The following is an 18,278-nucleotide window of genomic DNA, read 5'->3' as shown; positions in this document are numbered from 1 at the left end:
TATCTGTGAAAGAAAATGGGTTTTTTTTTCTACTTTTATGAAACAGTTTTTATAACAACCCCCCCCCCACCCCCCCAAAAAAAACAGCCAATCATCGACTTCTACAAATGTCTAAAACCCAACAACATCCATTGCTGCGGCAGAACCCTTCCAGCAGTACCTGTCTGAGGAGTCTGTGGATGTAAAGATCAGAAGCATGCTTGTTGAAAACCTTCACAGCGACTTCTTCGTTTTTATAAATTCCTCGATAAACTGTTCCAAAACCTCCGTCCCCTTTAGAATATAAGATTTACAAATATTAAGTTGTTATAGGACAAACTATTTCAGGAGACTTATTTTACAAAAAAAAACAAAAAGCTGTACCTAGTCTATGTTCTTTGGAGAGGTCTATTTCCAATTCCTCGCCATCCAGTGAAATCCCTGCAGGCTGGTCACTCAGCACCAGGTCTGGGGCGATCTGAGAGATCGGAAGCTTGCAGCGCGGATTCTCTGGGTTCACCATCAAGAAATCTAGAATCAACACGGTCATTAGGTTTATTTTTTAGTTTGAGTAATGCTGGGACTATGCACTGGGAGTTTTAGAATCACTTTTAGGAAGTCAACTCATATTTGGCAACCAAATATCATCAGAAGAGAAAAACCAAAAAGACGACGATGCCATCAGCATAGGTGCTGAATTTACTGTTGGGCATTAAAAGGATGTACCTTCATCAAAATGGTTACAAAGGTCTTCCAGTAGAATCTTGCTCCACTCCTGGCCATCTTCAAAACTGTAGAGAGCCCACTTCTTTAGCAAAGCTCCTCCATTGCCATGCACGTCGGTGTTGAGCAGACCAGAAAACCATTCCTCCAGTACGGAGTCAACATGGTCCACCACTTGGCCCAGTAACACTCGGCCTGGACAGAAGGAGAAATGGGGAAAACAAAGTAATGCTGTCATGATGTCAATTATGTGGATTATTTTTAGAAACAGTCCAGAAAAATAAAAAGTAAGAGGCATCAAATGGAATAAATTGCTGATGCAAATAACCATCTGGATTTACAATTGTTTTATCATGTTTGAGACCATACAGTTTGCACCCTTTGGTACCTTTTTGAGACGAGGGAACGGTTATCCTCACAAAGCTGGAGGGACTCTGTTCCTCTGAAGCAGCCTCCATCAGACAGTACGCGTCAGGGGACCAGTTCAGGTAAATACCTCGCCTCCAGTAAATACGGTTGGGTCGAAGCACCTTTTCTAGAGAGAGAGAGAAAAAAAAGTGACAAAGTTAATATCCACTGTCTGTCTTTCCTGGAAATTTGTTAAGCTGCTATTGCTGATTCCCAACATTTGACATTTTTACGCTAAAGGAATACTAGAGGAATTGAAGTGGAATTTGAGGAACATCAGAACCTGTATTTGTGTCACTTCTGTCGTGAGCGGGGCGTCAACTGGAATCCATAGTATGGAATTCACAGTGTTCTGCTGTCATTCCCAGGTACGTTACTATTTTAAATGTTCTTGTGTCGTTTACTTTATTCTTTTATTTTAAAAGGTCAACTGACCATCCAGGAAATAAATGTCATTGTTCACACAGTGCCCTCAGGAGCTCAGATCAATATTAGACTATTTTTTCCTTAAAGTTTCAAGCATCTAACATCCGAAGGTGAGTAAAGCATCTGTACAGTACAGGACTGAACAGTGGCAACCAGGCTTACCATATGTGATGATCAAATTGTGTGTGCTACAACGTCAAATGTATATAACAAAGATGGGGGAGCATTATATTCCAACATTCAGACAAAATGCAGTGAGCAGCACTGATGCTGGCAGCCATTGTTGGATTTACCTCTTCCACAGAGCAAATACGAGGAGACCTCTAAGAGGCGACTGATCTGCCTAGACCAGAAGTCCATGGGGAAGTAGGGCATTTCATACAGACGCACAATCATCTCAGAGTTCTCACAGTGAGGTAGCTCTATAACTGGTCTGTGTTTGGACAAACTGTTTAAAACAGAACGAATCAGAGAACATCACAAACTTGGCAGCGCTACATGGATGTATTTCCACATGAAGAAATCTTAACGTACCTGCTGGGTACCAGTAGCTGGTCCTCACCAAAAGGAAGGGCAATCTGAAACTTCTCCAAAAGTTTGAAAAACTGGAGCATGTGGCTCTTGGGGAAACATTTGGTCTCCAACAGAAACCTTTCCACAACAGAACGCTGGACCACTCCCTTTGGTTGCTCCAAGAGGCCACAGCTCTTCAAGGTCAGTTTCTGCACAGCGGACAGACACGGCATGTGTCCCACAGTTTTCACATACATTGCTAAGAGTGTTTAGATACGACTTAAGCACAAACTCAAAGATTTTATTAAGCAGGACACAGATTTTCAGCCTGAGGAGAGGGATGACTATGAAAATGTCAATGAAGCTGAAGACTTTAAGTCCAGTTTATTTTTCTCATTGGTGAATGAACTGAGCTCTAGGGAAAAGCTTTGTTTGCATATAAACACTGAATGGTAAAATAGAACTTTCCTGAAAATAGAACTATGGTGAAGTAATTCATGTATAAAAATAAATAGAAAAGGCCCGAAGTTTGGAACACCAATTCCACTGGTAGGCACTCGTCTGCTAATCCGCTAATGGCAAAACTAATTTTAAGTTCAGCGCTTTAGCATTTTTTGCAAACTTTGATAATGTTTAGCACTCTTAGCTTCCCCTAAATTAATTTTTCTGCTAAATACCATGTTGTCATAGTACTTTAGTGCCAAGAGAACTAATGTTTATGATTAGTGCATTAGGGCTAGCACAACAAAATCTGGTAGATTTGGACCTGCCACTGCCCAAATCTAACAAAGCCACAAAATATCAAAATTTGCCATTGCAATATCAATACAATATCAGTATTTCAATTACAAAGAACTGCTTGGATGCAATATCCTTGAATTCCCTGAATTCACTTTGTATGCCAATATTATATTTAGTCTGCAGTTATGCAGTTGATGCTCACATTTGCTTTAGATTTTATGTGACAAAAAATGACTGTATTGATTAAAAATAATAATATCGAGTAAAATATGAATTAATCACAATCTATATATACCTTATTCCACATAATACTGTGCGCCCCCCATTGATAAAAGATGATTTCAGTGTTATAATGTACTGAGGGGGAAAAATTATGTACTTCACATGCTTACCTGAGACAGAATGTTACACAACCACTGTGGGTAGATAAAGTAAAGTTCTTGAAGTTGGAGAGCAGGGTCGTCAAAATGTAATAAAATTCCTTAAATGAAAAATAAATTACAAGCTGTTAGAGGGTTTATATTTCTTTAAAGCACAAAATATTGCTGTACAAAAACTGATTTTACCTCAGCAGGAACACGGGATTTAAACAGATTTTAGACATTGTCATTATATGTTGGAAACTAGTGTTAGTGTCAGAAATAAAGTCCAGTTCTTAACTGACCCACTTCACTGAGGAAATGGATGGCGTGGGGGAGTTCGGCTTCCTCCAGCTGCAGCTGACTCTCCTGGATAAGCTGCAGAACCTTGTCGTACCTGAGGACGGGAAACTCTGGCGGGACTCTGTTCCTCTCTTGGAGAATTCTGCGCTCCAGCTCCACGTAGCAGTCTGGCACCAACTGACCCATAACCTGCTGGCCTTGAATCTGGACAAACAGATGAGGTGTGTGTTAAAGGGGCAGTGTTATGTGTTTTCCAGGCATGGAGTGCCACTTTATTGCACAATCAATTAATTATGTTGCCTTCAGTTGTTATAAAAATGCTATATATCAAGTATGACTAAAGAAATTTGACTTTGTGCTCTGACTTTGTCAGTCTGTGAGGCGAAAGCTTGGAAACTGCAGCTAGAGGAGGAGCTTTGTCCTTGAAGGCGGGGCTAGGTCCATCCAGGTGTTTTGCGCAGCTGAGTGGTTGCCATGAGAGATTAAAGGAGTTTTCAAACATGTATGAAAGAATCAAAGCAACTCCAGATATGTTTTTGATGAGGGAATAACATTATAAAAAACTATTAAAATTGCTATACGGGGAGCTGAGGTGGCATGGGGTAAAGCAAAACCAACGTATTGAGGCCTTAGTTCTCAACCTGAACGTCACAGGTTCGAATCCCAACCTGGTGACCTTCGCCGCATGTCTTCCCCTTCTCTCATTAATCACTTTCCTGTCTGATCTCTCAAATAAAGGTCACTAGAGTCAATACTACTTAAAAAAATGTGCTAAACAAGTCTGATATAATTTAATTTCATATTTCATGATGTACAGCTCAAAAAAGTTGATTTTACATAATGTAAGTAGTGGGGTGGCTGCTCAGATGCCTGGTTTCATGTTTCTTTGCGTTTACCTTGAAGTTGGTGACCTCTCTGATGACCGCCTTACGGAGTTTGGCGATGGAGTCCGAGTCCTCGCAGAGCGAGACCATGTGACAGTCTCTGATGGCCGGGAAGCCCTGATGGTTCAGCAGCTCCACTCTGATTTTACTCAGGCACGACTGGATCTGCGGCTCCTCGCTCACATCGGTGTGGGTTCCAACAAGGATGACTGGAGACAGCGGAGCCACTGCCTGAGGAAAAAACACAAAACAAATGAATGTGTTGGGGAAACCGTGATAAAATTAAATGCGTTGTGCGTTTAGTGTGTGGCTCACTTTAATGTTAAAGAGCCAGGGCTTAAGAGCGTCCACCTGACTGGGTCCCTTACTGAAGTCGTAGACGACCAGATAGAGCGCTCTGGATGTGAGGAAGAGAGGGTGAGAGCCTGTGAGCTCCTCTCCACCTGTGGAGCAAACAAGATTAGAACTGATGTGCTTCTAAAAGCCCTTTACTTGTGGTAAAATGGCAAGTTTTTGTGAAATGAAAACATGAACCCACAAATAAACCTTTTAATGTGGCTGAAAAAGGTGCAATAGCCTGCTTGCATAAATGTGCACACCCTTACGCTAACATATTTTAAAGGACTTTGATTCAGTTTAATCATTCTGTCTTCTTTGGTAAGAGTCACCTTCCCATAGTTTTACTTGGGAACATTGTCCATTCTGTTTTGCAGAGGTGAATTATTTCATTCTTGACTTTAAGTGAGTTCTCAGGCTCCATGTGACGCTAGAAAACTAAAACTCTGTTTAATCTGAAAGTGGAGATTTGGGGTCAGAACTGACTGATTTCATTCACCTTAACAAAATACTCAATTCCATCTGATGTCAAAGCAATCCCACAGCTTGATGGCACCACAGCACCAACATGTTGTTTTCAGTTTGTTTTTTGTTTGTGTTTTTTGTGCAGCTAAAAAAATATTAGCTTGCTTTGATTACACCACAAGATGTTTTCCAACAAGTTTTTACTATACCACAGGCTTTTTAAGGAAGAAAAGGATTCTGTCTTTGACTCTTCTTCTTAGCCCAGACATTGAAAAGAAGACAAGAGTACAGAAACAGCAGAAGTTTCTTCAGTGTTCCTGCCATATCTTAATATGTGATTTTTTTTTGTAACTTCTCTGCAAACTATGGTGTCAGCTGGATGATGCAAATGAGCAAATGTCACAAAAATCCTTCCAGGACAGCTGAACTGTACTTTAAGTTAGTTTCATTAGTTTCATGTTATATTCTCAAGAAGACTAACTGTTTCACTCGATTTTTGATCCATTTTCAAAAACATATGAGTAAGCACACTTATCGAATTCAGGTTACTGCACCTTTATATGTTTTTTTTCCCCCATCCAACTTGTTAGACAAGCAGCACTTCCACCGTTTTTTGCCCACACATATTTCTCAAGTCACATTTGCAATGTGAGCCAACCTGAGAAGTCCCAGACGTTCAGCAACATTTTCTTGTCCCGTTCCTTGACGGTCCAGTCGAAAACGTCCACAGCGCTCTGCTTTGAGTTCGGCTGGGGCCGCTTCATCTTCATCAGCTGCCTGACGAGGGTGGTCTTCCCGCAGCTGGTGGTCCCCACCACGATGAGCTTCATGCGGTGGTACGGCACTGCCTTCTTCAGGCGCTGCTGCAGGAACCTGGGAAACGGGACAGACTACTTGATTTTCTGAGAGTGACTTAGTACAAGGTGCAAATATCTTTGTACACTTCAAATAAGACAAAACTAACTTATAATTAACTTTTCAGCATAACGGCTTGTTTTAAAGTGGCAATATTATGTGAAATCAACATTTTTGAGCTTTACATCATGTTATAAAATTAGTCCCTCATCAAAACCAAACGTGGAGTTCGTTCCACCTCCTTGCAGCTGCAGTTTCCAAGCTTCTGCCTCACAGAGCTGGCCTCTCCCACTAGCAGATTAATTCACTTATAACTAGTACTTCTCATCAATATTAAGGAATTATTTTCTTAAAACAAGTTCCTATATCTTGCTGAAAATGTAGATGCAAGTTAGTTTAGTCTTATTTCAAATGTACTCAGATATTTGCACTAAAAACTGGCCCAAAGACACTTTGTAAGATTTTGTGCTTTTGCAGTACAAGTCAGCGGTGCCCAAAGTGGGTCCTCCAAGGTCGGCATCACCCTGCATGTTTCAGTTCTCTCCCTGGTGGTAGTAACATCCTCCTCAGCATGTCGATGCTCTTCTTAAATGAGCCATCAATTGATCCAGGTGTGCTAAACCAGGGAGAGAACTGAAACATGCAGGATGCCGACCATCGAGGACCAACTATGGACACAACTGGTGTAAGTTTATATTTAAAAATAAGAACGCTGCTGACCTGACTATGTCTTTGGTCTTGTTGCCTATAAGTTTCAGATCCAGGTCCAGTCGAAGGCCGTCCAGAGGCAGGTCCCACAGTCTGCCCAGCTTTCCCATTTCATCCGGGAACGACTTCAGTCTGGTGTTCCGACTCACATCCAGAGAGTTCAGGCCTTCCAACATGCCGATCTGCGGCGGGATCTGCAAGGAAACAACACAACAGTGTTTAAACGATGTTCTCCTGCCACAAATATTCTTCATTTCTGCATCTTCACCTCTTTAAGCTTGTTGTCACTCAGATGGAGCTTCTCCAGTCTGGACCATCTGCAGATCGGCCCACTCAGATCCAAACCTGTGATGCCGTTCTGACTGAACATCAGCTCTCGGATGTTACCAGACACCCAGGAGCCCGGACCAGGTAGAACGTCGATGCTGTTGGTCCTCATGTCCACTGAGCGTAAACTGGACAGAGAGAACGAGGCCTTAAGTACTGCGGAATCTGCTCATCTGACTACGAGACACGAAAAGGCGTCGTTTTATTTTTCAGGACGTACTTTGGTAGATTCAGTATGGCCTCAGGAACGTGAGTGAACTTGTTGTTAGCCAGTTTCAACGTTGTGACCTTGGTTGGCAGCTGGGAAAGGGAACCTGGACAGGCATAGGTAACATTGATTTATTTAGATTGAATAATATGAATGTAAAGTGAATGCAACTGAATAACTAAGGGATTTAAACCCAGACCCAGAAAAATGATCTTCACTTGTCAGAAAATGTCTTGACTAAAGTTTGGCATCTGTGTTGAAGCTGTGATTGTCGACTTAAAAAGATTCTTCAAGTAGTTAGACATTTACACTCATGCTCTTATTTTGAAATGAGTGAAAACTTTTTATACATCAATCCCATTTCCTCTCCTCTCTATTTTTCCAAATAACTATTTCAAACAAGAAGCATAGAAGGGCAAAAACACAGACAGTAGAGAACAATGTTTAAACAAATAAACAGAACATGTAAATTATGATTACTGAAAATAAAAATTGGTGCTCAAGGGTTGTAGTCTTTCAAGGGCATATATAATTTGAATTGAAGTTAGCTTTTTAGCATTATCTTCTACTAAATACCTTGTTGGTGTACTGCTTTAGCGTTAGCCAAACTAATGTTTACGATTAGTGCTTTGGGGTTAGCGCAATTAACTTTTTAGCTTAATGTCAGTGGTAGTTCCTCACTTTAAAGGTTCTGCCAACTTGGAAAGGTTTCCTGTAGAAATACAACTTCATCTGAATTTCTACAGATCACGTTCCCACTTAAATAGCTAAACTGAATAAAACATACTGATGACATAACTAAGCATCTGCAGATGTCTTCACCGTACTCTTGATTGTTGATTGCACCTTCCACCTTCACATAGTTTCTGCTTGAATCAGGTCAGTGTCTGTCTACGTTATCAGAAAGTATCAGTCATTCTTGACTGTACAAAAACAAACATCCATCTCACATTAGTGCTTACTTATTTTGTTGTTTGAAGCATTCAAAGTTTCCAGTTTAGGGCAGCTGGTCAGAAAGTCAGGAGAAATATTCTCCACGTTATTCTTGCTCACATCCAGCAGCTTGACTTCCGGGAGATGGAGAGCCGAGCACAGCTCAGTTAAACCGTTACTGAAAGACCAAAGGAAAGAAAAGCATGTTTCCAGGCAGCAATTTTTCATATAAGCACCTTCCTAAATTAAAAACCAAAAATTTTTTTTTTTTTTTTTTTTTTTTGCCAAAAATCATTTTGGGCCAAAAAAAAAAAAAAGACAAAAATGATGTTTGTCCACAATAACTGTACTTAAGTTATGTTTTGCCAAAAGCGCAAAAGGAAAAGTTTCATAAAATATCAGCATCATCAACTTTATTTGTAACACCGCTACAGCTGAAACAAAGTGCTGAAGATCAGTAACAAGTAATATAAAACAAATCATAAAAACAAACTGACTAAATTAATTGAAAACTGTGTTAAAATGTTAAAACAACAGAGTTAAATAAAATCAATACCAAATATGGAAAACATTTATGGATAAAACATTTTTGTCCTTTTGAAGTAATTTAAAACTTGAAACTCCATAAAGTCATGGTAAAAAGAAATCTGACCCCACCTTACTAAAAGTTTGAAATATAATAAGTATTTTTGAACTCTATAAAATGACCAGTTTGCCAGACAGCTCACCCGTCCATAAACAGCTCCTCCAGCTTTCCCATGATCCGGCCCAGTTCGTAGGGGAATGTGGTGATTTTATTGAATGACAGATTGAGCTGCCTCAGTGAGAGGCAGGTGACAGCGGGGTTGAAGGTCAGCATGGGGCCGATGCAGTTACGGGAAACATTAAGTGTGCTCAGCGAGGGCAAAGCCAGCAGGTCGTCTGGCAACGACCGAAGTTGGTTACCCTGCAAGTCCAGACGGGTCAGACTCTTCAAACTCTGCACCAAAACAAAAACCAAAACCAAAACAAGAAACAAAAGAGTCAAACTCTCCTCTGTTATACAACCTAATTATCATATTTGGCTGAAGTGTGTTACCTGGCAGATGGCAGAGGGGAACTCCAGCAGAACGTTGTTGCTCAGGTCCAGGCGATGGACGTGCCACAGCTGCTGCTGGACAACAGCATCGTCAAGGAAACAGGACAGAGAGTCCAGCTCGTTCCCTGACAGGTCCAGCAGGCGGATCCTCTCCTTTTCTTTGAAAAGAGCAGCGGAGTTCTCACCAGAGCCCAGCACTGAGGACGACGAACCAGAACACAATTACACTGGGGCTGAAATGATTGATTGTGATTAATCAATTGTTGAGATAATCGTCAACTAATTTAGTAATCGACTAATCGTTAACTCAAAAAAATATATAATTTGATAGAAAAACCCCCCAACATATTCAGAGCAGTAATTAAGTAATTATTCCAAGATATATACATACATATTGGAGTTCAAATTCAATAAAGGCACGCTTTGTTATTGCAGCTTTTGCAATAAAATATTCACTTTCTTATTTTAAAAAATAGTTGCATTATTTACTCAGAGTGTTTTAATATAGCATAAAACACACTCAAGTGGTTAAATGAAAAATCTGCAGAGTGTCAATTTCCGTATCCAATTAATCGATTAATCAACAGAATAATTGATAGAATAATCCAATCATTAAAATAATCGTTATTTGCAGCCCTAAATTACACATTAATATTTGCTACAATTACAGATAATTTTTATGCTGTTTTTTTAAGCTCTGTTGTTTTGTCTGGTCAAATGAAACAACCAGACAAAACAAATTAAATGAATAAATAAGACACAGAAATAATTCAGAGTATTGTGCCTCTTGGCCAGAGGCTCAATACTCCAGCCAAGAAAATATTATTTTTTCTTTCTTTCTTTTCCTTTGGACAGACTTACCTGGCTTAGAGTTTCTCCTTACGTATCTTCTATTAATCAATTCATTATTTTCATTTTCAGGTTGAGGACTCTGCATATGTATCAAACAGATGGAAAAGAACATCCTGAATCCGACGTTGCACAAAGTAAAGCAAGCAAGGAAACTGAACCGTAATGAGTTTGAAAGAATAAACGACCTCTGCACTGGAGTGCCTGTGACGTCCCTGCTTCCTTTTGACGGAGTCTCCCCTCAGCTCCTCCACGGAGTTGTTCTTTGACTTTGGAGACAGAGCCCCTGGCACTGAATCACTTCCTAAACCGAGTAAAGAACAAAAGAAAGAAGGAATTGAGCAAAATCAACACAAACAGTTTCCATTCATACCCAATAGAGAAATGAACAAGTACCGTATACAGGATCATTTTGTTTCTAGTCTTTGGTGCGCTAAGGTATTTCAGATCATCAAACAAATGTTAGTATTAGACAAACAGAAGTAAATCGAAAAAGCCTGTTTCCCCATTTATATCTTCAATATTTATTATATATATGTGAAATGGAAGCTTATACACACATATATATATATAAGCAACAGTTTTTATATATGCATACAATAATGTTATATAAAACGTTTTTTGTTTGGCCATCCATTCAAAATGTTTCTCAGGTCGCCACTTCTTAAAAATCTTCAAATATGTCTGTTTAAAACAATTTTGCAATAAAGATTTGGCCAATATTCTTTCATAGCAATATAATGCCACAACCAGTTAATATATTTAGGGGCAAAGACTTTTCAGGAATTGTCAGTTTGGTTTGGATAGGTCTTCTTTTTCTTCTTAAGAAATTACAAACGTAATTTAAAAACAGCTTTTTGTATTTACTCAAGTTATCTTTATGTGATATAGAGAAACAAAAAGCAGAAGCAGAAATAATTTACCATCACTCTCTATTTCATCATTCATAAACAAGCTGTCATCCATCGACGCGGCGCTGAAGCTGGAGTCATCGCTCTCGTCTGAAATGTAGCCGGAAGTCAGACACTGGTCTGAGATGGGTCTGGAAATACCGCCGACGCTCTTGGACCTCTGCAGGGACTGAATGTACCTGGCCAAACTCACACCTTTACCTTTAAGAGTGACAACAGAACAAGCAGATAGAAGCTGTGCTGCTAATTTCAACAACATAATCATTTTCCAAAGCTGTGAGATAACAGGAAGCACTACTAAGACAGAAACTGCAAATGCTTCTCACTGCTGTAGCGCAGACTGTATGCCCTGCCCCGTTCGGCCAGCAGGGGGCTCAGCCAAGCGGAGTCCAATCTGCCCAGTCTGAAGCCTCCCAGACAGAGGGCGCTGTTGTTGAAGTCCAGACCGAGCCGGCTGAGCAGCAGGATGACGATGGGCCCGTCGGCCCTCTTCACGCTCACAGCCAGAGCCCTGCGGAGCTGCTGCTCCGGAGCGCCTGTGCTCAGCAAGAGCTCCACCAGCTCCAGAGGACCTCCATTCTCACACACCTCAAAAATTCATAAAACCGCATCATCACCACATATCACATCTATCAAAACTGACCTGAACCTACAGAAAAACGGTTTTAAGCTAACATTTTCAGGGGCTAACCTGATAGATAAGAGACTCTGTTTTTGCCTTCCTGTTGATGTCGGCGCCCAGCTCGATGAGGCACTCTGCCATCAGCGTGTTGCCGTCCATGCAGGCTTTTTCCAGCATGCTGTAGTGCAGCTCCGAGTCGCTCCACATCTTGGACAAAGCCAGACACACAGCTTTCCGCAGCTGGTGGCAGACAAAGACAGTCATGGGTAGAAGAAGGGTTTTAGGGCTTCGCGGTAAAGATGCCCAGCCGATGTTTTATTGGAGGGTTTACTCTACAACGTCATCTCACAATACAACACAAACTGCCTACGGGAAGGCGTTTGGTTCAAGCTTGCAGCATTCACCTGATTTACAAGAAACACAACAACCTGCTGCACGGAAGCAAAAAGGAGAAGGATAAGATTTTGAGTAAAAAGTTCATGAGGAAGTACATGCATACTGCTAAAGTTTGGATCGACGTTGGTTCACGTTCAAACTCTAAACAAACTGCTCTGAAGTTTGTTTGGAACCGCACAGACACTGTTTGGAGTAGATGATCTCCTAACGTAATACTGTAATACTGTAATTGCTTTAACACAAACAAACCACACTAAATGTGAAATGAACCAACGTTTGTTTTGAATGTACAGTACTAAATACCTCAGATGTGGGGAAAAAACCCTAAGACACTGCACTCAAAACATATCTGAACATAAACTTACTGGGCTGACGCTCTGCTCCCTCCCCTCTATAAGGTGCTGGAAGATTTGCCTGTCAAAGTCTTCTCTCTGCAGTTCAGCTGCTGCCCCCGAGCAGGCGTCCAGCATCCGCAGGGCCACCTGAAAACACTGGAAGGTCCACATTTAAAACACTGAGGGTGTTTTCACACCAGATAGTCCGGCAGACTAGAATAATAGTATTTGTTACATTTTCAGCTGGTGCAGTTTGCTTCCACAATGCACTGTGTCAAACAAGCTAAACCGTTTGAGCAACCTGCTCCCCCTCCTCGCCAGTGATGGCGCTGCACCCTGAGCCACTGAAGGAAATGACAATGAAAACCTCTGAAGAAGACAGTGAGCGCAACTTCCTTCTTCACGAAATGTAAACAAAAATGGAGTGGTGTCAGATTTTAGCGGTTGTAGGATTTCTCTTTGGGAAAAGATCACGAGCCATTTCTCCCGCTAATGCTAGACTTGTGCGTTTGTTTTGGTTGTATTTACCCAGAATGCCCTGTGCCACAGTTTGCTTCCTGCTTTTGGTCTGGTCTCCATTCATACATGCATTTGAATCTCATCAGAGTTCACCTCAACCAACCCGAGCCCGAGTTTTGTAGGCAGACCAGAGTTTGCTTTTTTGGTCCGCATCTCCCCAAGACTCTCAGTAACTGCGTTTCCATTACAAATGTATGCAAAATTTTAACATTCAGCTCATGTCAATCGTCAGATAATATTCAATAATATATAGAATGTGATTCCTTCCTGCATTGAACCCTAATTCATTAAGACCTATTGTACATTTTATTTGAGCGTTTCAGTCACCAGACAGCTAATTAACATGATGTCTATTGATCTAAACGGCTCACCTTCAGCACCATCTCAGAATCTTCTTTGTACTGACTTAGGGAGGCGACCACAACGGAGGCCAGGACTGGTACAATCATCCTGGAGAGCTTCTTCTTCGTCACGAGGTAGTTAAGCAGGGTTAGACCCCAATAGTGTATCTCTGGGAGGAATTGGAAACATCAGAATTAATCTTTTAACAGCTTCATTTAGATTACCCTCTCCATGTTGGAAGGCTTCATAAACAGAATTAATGAGGAGCTTAGAGACTAGTTGTTGACCAGTCAATGGATTTAACTAGCATGTAGCAAACTGAAGAGCTAGAGGTTGACAGTGCAAATAAGCAACACTTCTGTTTAAACACAGTTTAAAATGTCACTCTTACTCCTACTTTCCAGTGCTAAGATTTGATTAACCAAAACTATTTTCCAGCTATGTATGAAAGAAAAAAAAAAACATAGACTGTTATTTATAGTCACTAGAGAGAAGTATTAGTTAGCTAATACAAGACCAGAAATTAGAAATCTGCTCACAAAAAAATACAAAAACCAGAGTAAATCCAACTGTGCATCAAAACCTTCACAGACCTGTACATGACTATAGAATTAGTACAATTTATCTTAGTTTGTGGTGTCAAATTAATAATGAAAACTTTTTTTCTATTAAAATGCATTTTAAACCATGACAAAAGTTTGCTTTAGTTCATTCTGAGTGATTTCTGTCAAAGGCAATGATATACCTCGATCCTCTGGGAACGCATGTAGTGTATGAAGCACGGTGTCTATCGCCCCCTGCTGGCACATCAGATCCACTGCACCTGAGCAATCAGCCAGGGATGACAGCACCTTCAGGCCGCACTGCTGTATGGCGGATCTGCTGATAAACTACACACACATGCACACACAAAGAAATACATATTTATTCCAAGTACCAAGTAAATGATTGATTTAAAAATGTAAAAAAAAAATATTGAGAATATTCCAAGAATATTGAGAGAGAATTGTGCTGCACACCCTGTTGAGGGCTTCCAGGTAGTGTGTGTGAGCCCCTTCCACCACACACTGGTTCTTCAGGACTCTCAGCGACACGTCGGCCATGTCGGGATCCGCGATGGAGGAACCATTCTCCCTTAAACTCCTGTCTGGGAATTCCCACACAGTAAGGAAACAAGTTCAGACAAAATAAAGGCAAGAAAACATACAAAGTCAGAAGGAGGGGAAAAAAAAAACTCACTGTGCTCACTGACTAATCTAATTAAAACAACACTGTGGACGACTTTCTTAAGCAGAGGCAGAGAAAAACAAAGCTGCAGCACTGAATCAGCTTTGCATTCCTCCTCCAAACAGAGAACATGCTGTAAAAGCATGTTTCTGATGTTTTTACAGCAAAAGAAACATGTACAGAGACTTCTTTTGTCTTGTTTGCAGAAAAATGAAAGCATAAAGCAGCTTTCAAGAGCGGGACATATCACACATTAACTATATCCTCTTAAGACTGAGTGACCTGATCCTGGTCCATGTTTAGTGTACTGTATGTTGTGTCTTTGGACTATATTAAGACCATTTTCATGAAATACAACTATCAGAATTGCAGTTAAGACGTGCTATATATAAAATTGTAGAAATCAAGAAAACAACACAGTGTTCTCCATAAAAAAGTGTCTTACAATCTATCCTTCCACACATGGACATGAAAAAAAAAATCATTGCCATTTATATGGATTGAGTGGCTGTCATTTCAGAATTCAGTAATTTGGATATTTGCTCCTTTTTACCTAATTTTAATTGTTTCATTTCTTTGTTTTATATTACAACAGCAATAGAGTTGTGTTGGGACGGGCAACATCTGCTGTTAAATTAGTTGTTGGTGCAATTTTATTGTCATGTTTTAGTACAGCTGTCTCATTTAAGTTCTTTGAGAGAGCAAACTTGCATTATAATCTCATTATCAATATATTACTTGAAAATTGGTCTCAAAACAACATTATCGTTTATCGCAATCATTTCTGGGACAATTCATCATCCAGTAAAATTTGTTATCGTGACAGGCCTAGTCTCATTTTCCTGAAATTTGACTACGCTGTGATATGTCCTGTATTTTTGTAATGAGTTTGTACATTTCGCTGTAGTTGTCCCACCAACAGCAATGAATTTCCCTTAAGGAACAATAAAGTATATCTTACCTTATCAGATCATCTTTAAAGTAGCACCTGAGCTGTGAAAAAGCCTGCCAGCAGAGCAGCAGCTTACCTGGGCAGAGGAAGATCAGACTGGCCTCCAGGGCTGCCAGCTGGACCTCTGATTGGAAGTTGTGGCTCTTCATGGTGGTGAGGATCTGACTCATGGCCATGTTCAGCTCATCCAGGCTGGCCGTCCTACAAACACAAGGACAGTTTTCACTAACAAACCAACCAGAACTCATGGAAACTCTACACCGAACCTCCGTAAATGTCAATGCAATTAACGAACTGTACAGATAAAACGTAACGAAAAGAAAAAATAGAAAATGTTCAGTTGTTTAATTCTATTCAGAAATATTTCATTTAAGCCACTTTGAGAAACACTGGTGAATGACTGCTTTTTGTTCGTTAGGATTGTTTCTGTTACCACTGAGGATGTTTGTATTAGCAAATCTTCTATGAAACTTTTACATTATTATTTTAAGACGAGCGCTGACCTGGCCGTTTCATGTTTTGTTAATTGTTAAGATTATTTTTGTTCTGAAACTAAGAAAAAACTTTTTATACCAACGGGAAGTGAAATGTTGTACCTCATATTGCTCTTTAGTGGAATCTGCTCTTTGGTTGTCAATTTAATAAACATAATTTTTTCTTCAAAAAATTAGCTAAGCAAAGAAATTAGCTCTATTTCTTTATTTTAAATAATAGCTGATTATTTTTTAAAAGGGAGACAGACACAAACTCTTGATCTTGTAAAATGTTACATAACGTTTCAGTCACAGACCTTCAACAAGGAAACAGTCCAAAGATAAAATGTCTGACCAATCACATCATCAAAACGTACAAAGTTATAGATGCCAATGTAAAATCAAATCCCATTACCTTATAACTGTATAATTTCAAGTCAACTTTAAATTTTCCTTAATCAGTAATAATATTACATAAGGAATATTGTAATAAACCCCAATGAAAAAGATAACATTTTATAAACTATCTTTCAAAAATAACTGAACACTAAAAACAATTTAAAACAGCAGGCTAACCCATCTTTATGGCTTTTTATTTATTATTATTATTATTATTTTTTTTTAGAAAGCACTGATATTTCAAAGTCTGATCCTGAACTCTTCCACCTAAGATCGATGACTTTACTCAAACATTGTAAGGCTTTTTTTTTATGCATTTCCTTTTAACCTTTGGCTTTTGGTAATACTTCTAAAAAACTGAATATTTTTTGGTCCAAACCTTCCGTGGAAAAGCAGCTTTAACAACTTGCAGGCGCTGATGGAAACTTCTGCTGAGCTTGCATGTCTCTTCATCATCTCTACCAGATTGACATGGAGGCCACCAGACAGCAGCAAGGAGCTCATTTTGCCTGCAAGCAAAGTGGACAGTTTCTATTTAAGTAGCCGAAGAAGTGAATGGTTTTGAAGTCTTTGGCCAAAGAATGAAGATAAAAACCAAATGAGTCAGATGTGGTGAGCTGAGCCAAAAAGCAAATCTCTGAATTTACTGGTCTGTCTACATTCTGAAATTCCTCTGTGGCAGGAAGGGATTTTGCATTCCTCGAGGGCCAGAGTCCTAAAACATTGAGGTGTGTCCTTTATCTTACATATTTGAATTGAATGATGAAACTCCCTAACTAGCATGTAGTCAAGCACTGCAGAGCTCTGCTCATGAGCTAATACTGGAGCCATGTTTGCTGAAGCAGAGACATCTAGTAGTTGCAGGAAACTGAGCCTTGAGGATTGTAGTTTGAGACCACTGTACCATTTGAGAGATTTAATATGGACTGTAACCAAAAAAAATGGGATCCCAGATATGATGCTGGAAACCAAAAATGCCCTGAGGTCGTCACAGAATCTATAGCTAGTCTTCAGATTAGCTCAAGGCCAGTGGAGAGAGCTTAATGTCCTTAATCTGACCTTCACAACATTTCACCAATACAAACCAAACCTCTATGCCCTGACCATCTCCTCTCTTGTTAACATGGACTCAGCAACACTTTGCCATATCTCCATGGTTTGACTCATTGACTCAATGCCTCTGTAGTTAGTCACCCTTGGGTCTTTTTGTTGTTGTTTTTTTAAGTAATTACTAAAATTTGATACTTGATCCCAATACTATATACTGAATACGACTGTCAATGTGAATATCTGTAAGTATGCAACAACTAGATGCATAACTCAGCACATGTGGAGTAAATATGTGTTTCTGAAAACTCACTGTTGTTGGTAATGAGCGTGGCGATGGCGCTGGTAGCAGCAATGAACACACTGGAAGAGGAGGAGTGAACCAGCATGGTAGCCATTAACTGTCTGTGAACAGGAGTCCTGAAAAACAGTCATCCAGCTTCCATGAAACAGTGTTTAACTCATTCAGAAGGCTTTTTTTCCCCTTTAAACTCCTACATACCTGTCATCCTGCTCCTCTTCTGAAGGGTTAAGTTGGGCTCCATGCAGTAACAGACTGTGAATGGCCCAGCTCGCAGCTTCCTGAGATGGGAAAAAGGGAGTTAGATGGTGACTTTAAGAGTTTCTAAAGCGCCAGCGGCTACGAGCTGCAGCACTGACCTGAACAGCCGGCTCGGCTGCATGGAGGTCCAGCGCCGTGCAGCAGTCCTCCATCCAGTCCAGCCCCAGGTTCTCCACCTCCTCTGGGCCCCTCTCCTCTTCCTTCTGTCCTTCCTCCGCCACTGTTTTGTTCTGTACGATGGTTGCAGCTGCAGTGTGGCAAGCGGATAGCACGATGCAGTACATCCATTAAAAAAAGCAGAAGAAATATAATCTTGTTTAGATGTATGGAACACCAGCTGTGTTTCCATTACAAATGTGTGCAAAACTTTATCATAAATTCCGCCGATGTAAAAAAAA

General features: G+C 40.2%; 1 protein-coding gene across 1 annotated transcript in view; it reads right to left on the bottom strand.

The window, feature by feature from the left end:
- Positions 1-18,278, bottom strand: part of lrrk2 (leucine-rich repeat kinase 2) — a 46,456-nt gene that overhangs the window by 11,607 nt on the left and 16,571 nt on the right. The window contains exons 9-39 of the mRNA XM_015031625.1: positions 17,979-18,127; positions 17,821-17,900; positions 17,632-17,738; positions 16,651-16,780; positions 15,476-15,600; positions 14,240-14,367; positions 13,966-14,110; positions 13,250-13,389; positions 12,390-12,515; positions 11,698-11,868; positions 11,333-11,594; positions 11,019-11,207; positions 10,284-10,399; positions 10,108-10,177; positions 9,247-9,443; positions 8,897-9,147; positions 8,198-8,346; positions 7,248-7,341; positions 6,969-7,155; positions 6,713-6,894; positions 5,796-6,010; positions 4,652-4,779; positions 4,349-4,567; positions 3,455-3,656; positions 3,183-3,271; positions 2,071-2,258; positions 1,830-1,984; positions 1,091-1,237; positions 706-897; positions 364-510; positions 161-273 (exon numbers count right to left, since the gene is read on the bottom strand). Of these exons, the coding sequence (XP_014887111.1) occupies positions 161-273; positions 364-510; positions 706-897; positions 1,091-1,237; positions 1,830-1,984; positions 2,071-2,258; positions 3,183-3,271; positions 3,455-3,656; positions 4,349-4,567; positions 4,652-4,779; positions 5,796-6,010; positions 6,713-6,894; positions 6,969-7,155; positions 7,248-7,341; positions 8,198-8,346; positions 8,897-9,147; positions 9,247-9,443; positions 10,108-10,177; positions 10,284-10,399; positions 11,019-11,207; positions 11,333-11,594; positions 11,698-11,868; positions 12,390-12,515; positions 13,250-13,389; positions 13,966-14,110; positions 14,240-14,367; positions 15,476-15,600; positions 16,651-16,780; positions 17,632-17,738; positions 17,821-17,900; positions 17,979-18,127 (4,793 nt within the window). The remainder of the gene's footprint in view (positions 1-160; positions 274-363; positions 511-705; positions 898-1,090; positions 1,238-1,829; positions 1,985-2,070; positions 2,259-3,182; positions 3,272-3,454; positions 3,657-4,348; positions 4,568-4,651; positions 4,780-5,795; positions 6,011-6,712; positions 6,895-6,968; positions 7,156-7,247; positions 7,342-8,197; positions 8,347-8,896; positions 9,148-9,246; positions 9,444-10,107; positions 10,178-10,283; positions 10,400-11,018; positions 11,208-11,332; positions 11,595-11,697; positions 11,869-12,389; positions 12,516-13,249; positions 13,390-13,965; positions 14,111-14,239; positions 14,368-15,475; positions 15,601-16,650; positions 16,781-17,631; positions 17,739-17,820; positions 17,901-17,978; positions 18,128-18,278) is intronic.

Source organism: Poecilia latipinna, unplaced genomic scaffold (genome assembly GCF_001443285.1).
Source record: "Poecilia latipinna isolate Pla-1442-1.1 unplaced genomic scaffold, P_latipinna-1.0 Scaffold213, whole genome shotgun sequence".
Classification (NCBI taxonomy): domain Eukaryota; kingdom Metazoa; phylum Chordata; class Actinopteri; order Cyprinodontiformes; family Poeciliidae; genus Poecilia; species Poecilia latipinna.
Note: the sequence above shows the minus strand (reverse complement) of the source record. Positions and strands in the feature narration are given on the sequence as shown.